At 33.6% G+C, this 4908-nt stretch overlaps 1 protein-coding gene across 1 annotated transcript; it reads left to right on the top strand.

The window, feature by feature from the left end:
• The first annotated feature begins 569 nt into the window (after positions 1-569).
• LOC143637142 (putative F-box/LRR-repeat/kelch-repeat protein At1g11620) lies at positions 570-4407 on the top strand. The gene is made up of 2 exons (XM_077104591.1): positions 570-649; positions 3118-4407. Exon 2 carries the CDS (start codon positions 3150-3152, stop codon positions 4086-4088), a length of 939 nt encoding a protein of 312 aa, XP_076960706.1. The 5' UTR covers positions 570-649; positions 3118-3149; the 3' UTR covers positions 4089-4407.
• The last annotated feature ends 501 nt before the right edge of the window (positions 4408-4908 follow it).

Genomic DNA, 4908 nt, shown 5'->3' with positions numbered 1-4908 from the left:
GAAAATAAAACACAATCAATGATAATATACACAAAACACAATGATAAACAAAAAAACCTTATAAATGATCTTTTTCACTCATCACCGTGTCTTTTTTTTAGAACGAGAAAGACAGTTGAAACATTTTTGTGTTGTTAGTTTTTTAATTAAATTTTGAGTTATGATTTTTTAATTATTTTTTTGTATACATACAAATCTTTTCCATTCTTTTTATTTTTGTTTATTTTTGTAGAATAATTCAAAAATAAGTAACAAAAACTTTCGTTTGATAAAATTATTAAAAATGAAGAAGAATAGACTTCCTTCTTTTTTTTTCAAATAAAGCATATAAAATGAATGAAAGTGACCTTTTTAAGTATTGGGTTAATAGTTTAAATATAATTTGAATTGGAGAAATTAAATGAAAAGGAATAAATATATTTTATTATATATTTAAACTTTATTAAAATAATAATAATAATAATAATAATTGACAGTCTCGTACAAAGAAAGTTACAAAACCCTATAAACAGCGACAGACAGTTGCGTATCGAAATCAAATTGCGTGAAAATTGACCCATTAAATAAATCCACACCTTCAAACCAAACGGGTCTACCGATGACTGTCAACTGAACTACTGCACCTCCTTCGATTCATCGCTTTCATGAGGTATATACCGATCACAATCATCCGATTTCAATTCCTATTCATCCTCTTTACGTTCGATCGTCTCAATTTTGTTTATCTAATCGCTAATGCCATTAGGTTAATACCTAGGGTTTTACGTATTAGTATAATTACAAATTGAATAATGTCTCTTTGTTGATTGATCTTCTAGTTTGTTACTCACTCTCGCTATCGTGATTCGTAATTGATTTTGACGTTACATATTAATTTCTTTTTACTTTTAATGTGTAATATGTAAACATGAACAATTTAGGGCTAGTTATTTGTTTCTCTGGTTGTAAAAGTGAGAGTGTTAATATGTAAGTGTAGCTGATGATATTGTTATTAATTCAGTTTCTTAAACCTTTTAAATGTTGATGAGTTAGGCTATTTGAAGATGATAATGTTGTTTATTTTTTTAAGCGTTACTGCAGTTTGATTTCATGTAGTTTCACAGAATCGATGTTACGCTTGTCTTTACATCATAATTTTTTTAGTTTTTAAGAGTCTTCGTTCTGATTTATGTGTGAACATCGACAATTTCTGGTTAATTATTTGTTTCTCTGGATGTAAAAGTGAGAGTGTTAATCTGAATAGTGTGGTTGATGATATTGTGATATAAGTTATTAATGTTCATTCGCCCGATTTTTCTAAAGGAGTCTAGTTTTTTAAATCCTTAAATGTTAATGAATTAGGTTATCTTGAGTGTTAATTTGAAGATGATAGTGTTTTGTTTGTTTTCTAAACATTGCCGCAGTTTGATTTCATGTGGTTTCACAGAATCTATGCTACGCTTGTCGTTACATCTTAATTTTTTAGTTTTTAAGAGTCTACACTCTACGGTCTGAATTTGGGAAGAATTATGTGTGAATATCAACAATATCTGGTTAATTATTTGTTTATCTATTTGTAAAAGTGAGTATTAATCTGAATAGTGTGGCTGATGATATTGTGATATAAGTTATTAATATTCATTCCCCCAATTTTTTTAATCACTAAGTGGTAATGAGTTAGGTTATCTTGAGTGTTAATTTGAAGATGATAGTGTTTTGTTTGTTTTCTAACATTGCTGCAGTTTGATTTCATATAGTTTCACGGAATCGATGTTACGTTTGTCATTACATCTTAATTTTTTTAGTTTTTAAGAGTCTACGTTCTGAATAATGTGTAAACATCAACAATTTCTGGTTAATTATCTGCTTCTCTGTTTGTAAAAGTGAGTATCAATCTTAGTAGTGTGGCTGCTGATACTGTGATTTCAGTTATTAATGTTCATTTTACCATTTTTTTTCAAAAGGAGTCTAGTTTTTAAAATTTCTAAATGTTAACGAGTAAGGTTATCTTGAGTGTTAATTTGAAGATGATAATGTTTTGTTTATTTTCTAAAGTAAAGTGCCATTTTAGTTCTTGTGGTTTGGCAAATAATGCGAATTTAGTCCAAAAAGTTTATTTTTTGCATATGAACCCTCCACGTTTCTCAGTTCTTGCCAATTACATCCAAATCACTAACCTCGTTAAATTTTATCGTTAAGTCAGGGGTAGACATGTCTTTTCAATATTTCTTTATTATAATACTTGTTTAAGTAAACTGCGGTTTTCATCCCCTTGGTTTGTCAAAATCTGCAGTTTTAGTCCAGTAGTTTCAAATTTGCAATTTTCTTCCTTATGGTTTCATTTCACTTGCAATTAAACCCGAATTTATTAACCTTGTTAAGTCTTGTCGTTAACCCATTTGCGTGCCCCTCATGTGACAATCAATTTTGTCTTTTTTTCTCTCCAAATAAACCTCAGCCCTAAATCGCAACTCCCTCACGTGAGGGGCTGGGGTGTATTTGGGGAAAAAGGGGAAAAAATAAGGAACAAAATTGCCCCTCACGTGAAGGGCACACTGATGGGTTTAACAACCAAACTTAACGAGATTAGGGAATTCGAGTTTAATTGCAAGTGAAATAAAACCATAGGGAAGAAAATTGCGAACTTGAAACTATTGGACTAAAACCGCAGATTTGGACAAACCACAAGGACGAAAATCGCAGTTCACTGAAATAAGTATTATAATAAAGAAATAGTGAAAAGACATGTTTACCCCTGACTTAACGATAAAATTTAACGGGGTTAGTGATTTGGATGTAATTGGCAAGAACTGGGAAACGTGGAGGGTTCATATGCAAAAAATAAACTTTTTGGACTAAATTCGCATTATTTGCCAAACCACAAGGACTAAAATGGCACTTTACTCTTTTCTAAACATTGTTGTACTTTTTACCAGTCTGCGATCTGAATTTGGGTAGAATTATGTGTGAACATCTAATAATTTGTTTCTCTATTTGTAAAAGTGAGAGTATTAATCTGGTAGTATGGATGATGATATCAGTTGTTAATGAGTTAGGTTATCTTGAGTGGTACTTTGAAGATGATAATATTTTGTTTATTTTAACTGACTTGTGTTTATTTTTGAAACATGCCTGCAGTTTGAGTACCTGAAACTTTTGAGTTCAACACAATGGACAGCGGTAAAAACACGAGCAAGTTTTTTGCAGCAAGAAACAACAAGATCTACATGGACCTAAAGTTCATTATACGTGAGCACGCGCTTCAGTTCCTTCCTGCAAAAACGCTCATCAAATTCAGGGGCGTTTGCAGAGACTGGAAGATGATGATCTCAACTCCTTTCTTTGCTCACAATCAATCACTTTCGTTCTCATCTTTATCAGGTGTGTTCTTGCAATCTCTAGAGGGCCCACCAACATTCATATCCATTGACCCGGTATCTTGTGGGGTCCCCGACCCTGCTTTGACCTTCCTTCCCAAACCAGTTAATGTTTTAGCCTCATCCAATGGATTACTCTGCTGCCAGGCCAAATCAGGCGACCGAGCTTACTTTATTTGCAACCCTGTCACGAAACAGTGGAAAAAACTACCAAAACCAGGCATGGACCATGGTTCCGAACCAGCTGCGGTTCTTATTTTCAAACCTTCACTGTTGAACTTTGTAGCCGAGTATAAACTCGTTTGTGCGTTTCTATCGTCTGATTTTGATGATGCTACAGAGTTTGAAATTTATTCCTCGAAAGATGATCAATGGAAAGTATCCAGTGAGATTAACTTTTCTGCCAAGAAACTGGTACCTAAATCGGGCGTGTGTGTGAATGATGTGGTGTATTGGCATTCAACTTACGGAAATATTTTAGTGTTTGATATGATAAAAGATCGATCTCAGGTTATTCACGGGTGTTATGGTAACGGGACTTTAGGAGAATTTAACGGGAAACTTTGTTCGGCTTCTGTAATCGGACACATTTTAACAGTTAATGTGATTGCAAACATCTACTCCAATACTATGCAGATGAACAGCCGAGCCCAACTATGGGAAGATAAAATGAGGATCCCTTTACCTAATCAACTGCTTAGTGTCAGTTCATATCCATGCCCTGTTTTATGAGCTGGGAGTGAAACTGTGTTAATTTCTAGTGGACGGAGTGTTTACATTTGTGATTTGAAGACCAAAGAATTTAGGTTACTTGGTGAGGCGCCGGCTGATCAAAAGGTAGTACCTTATGTGAACAGCCTTGTTGCTCTTTGAGGTCGTTTCAGGTATGTTCGTGATGGCTTCAGTTGTTTATAAATCTTGGATGGTCTAGAACTTGTTGGATTTTATCTAGTTGTTTTCAACTCTTTTGGAACCTTATTTGCTTTTGTGTTTCTTGAACCTTTGACCCTTTATCTGGATATCTTATATTTAACTTTTCGGCGTGGCATCTTCTTTATTTAGTTGATTTTAGAACTTTGTATTGGTTCACAAACGGGGTTGAAATCGTACGTGGCAAGTAAAAAAAATTGCTGTGAACTGACCCGAGGCTGTTGACTTTGCTAAATCGGCCACCTTGTTATCTATAGTTCATGATACACTTAAGAAGGCCATGAGTTTGAATATGAGGTTTAATCTATGGTGATCTTTGAATATGAGATTTTGATAGCTTGCCTTCTATTTTATGTTATTTAATTAAAGTTACTTGTATGGGTGATTCATGTGAAGGTCATGCTGTGATATTGGTTCAAACTTTTCGAAAAATACATCTATAAGTTTCACTATCTTCTCGATGGTAGCACGATTAGTCAATTTGCGTAATTAACCTGACCTTTGTTGATATGGATATTCATAAAGTTTTACCATTAAAAACAATTCGTTACACGTTACTTTTTCTTCACGTACCCGTCCCTATGTGAAATAAGTTACCTGAGCCTCTCTAATCTGAGGTGCA

This window comes from Bidens hawaiensis, unplaced genomic scaffold, assembly GCF_021521415.1.
Source record: "Bidens hawaiensis isolate Kalapana, Puna unplaced genomic scaffold, B.hawaiensis_p1.1 tig00008125_1, whole genome shotgun sequence".
Lineage (NCBI taxonomy): Eukaryota > Viridiplantae > Streptophyta > Magnoliopsida > Asterales > Asteraceae > Bidens > Bidens hawaiensis.
This window is presented reverse-complemented; position numbering and strand designations above follow the sequence as displayed.

Bases quoted from the DNA above. Each gene is read 5' to 3' on its own strand.
- LOC143637142 (XM_077104591.1), top strand. From the start codon at position 3,150: ATGGACAGCGGTAAAAACACGAGCAAGTTTTTTGCAGCAAGAAACAAC.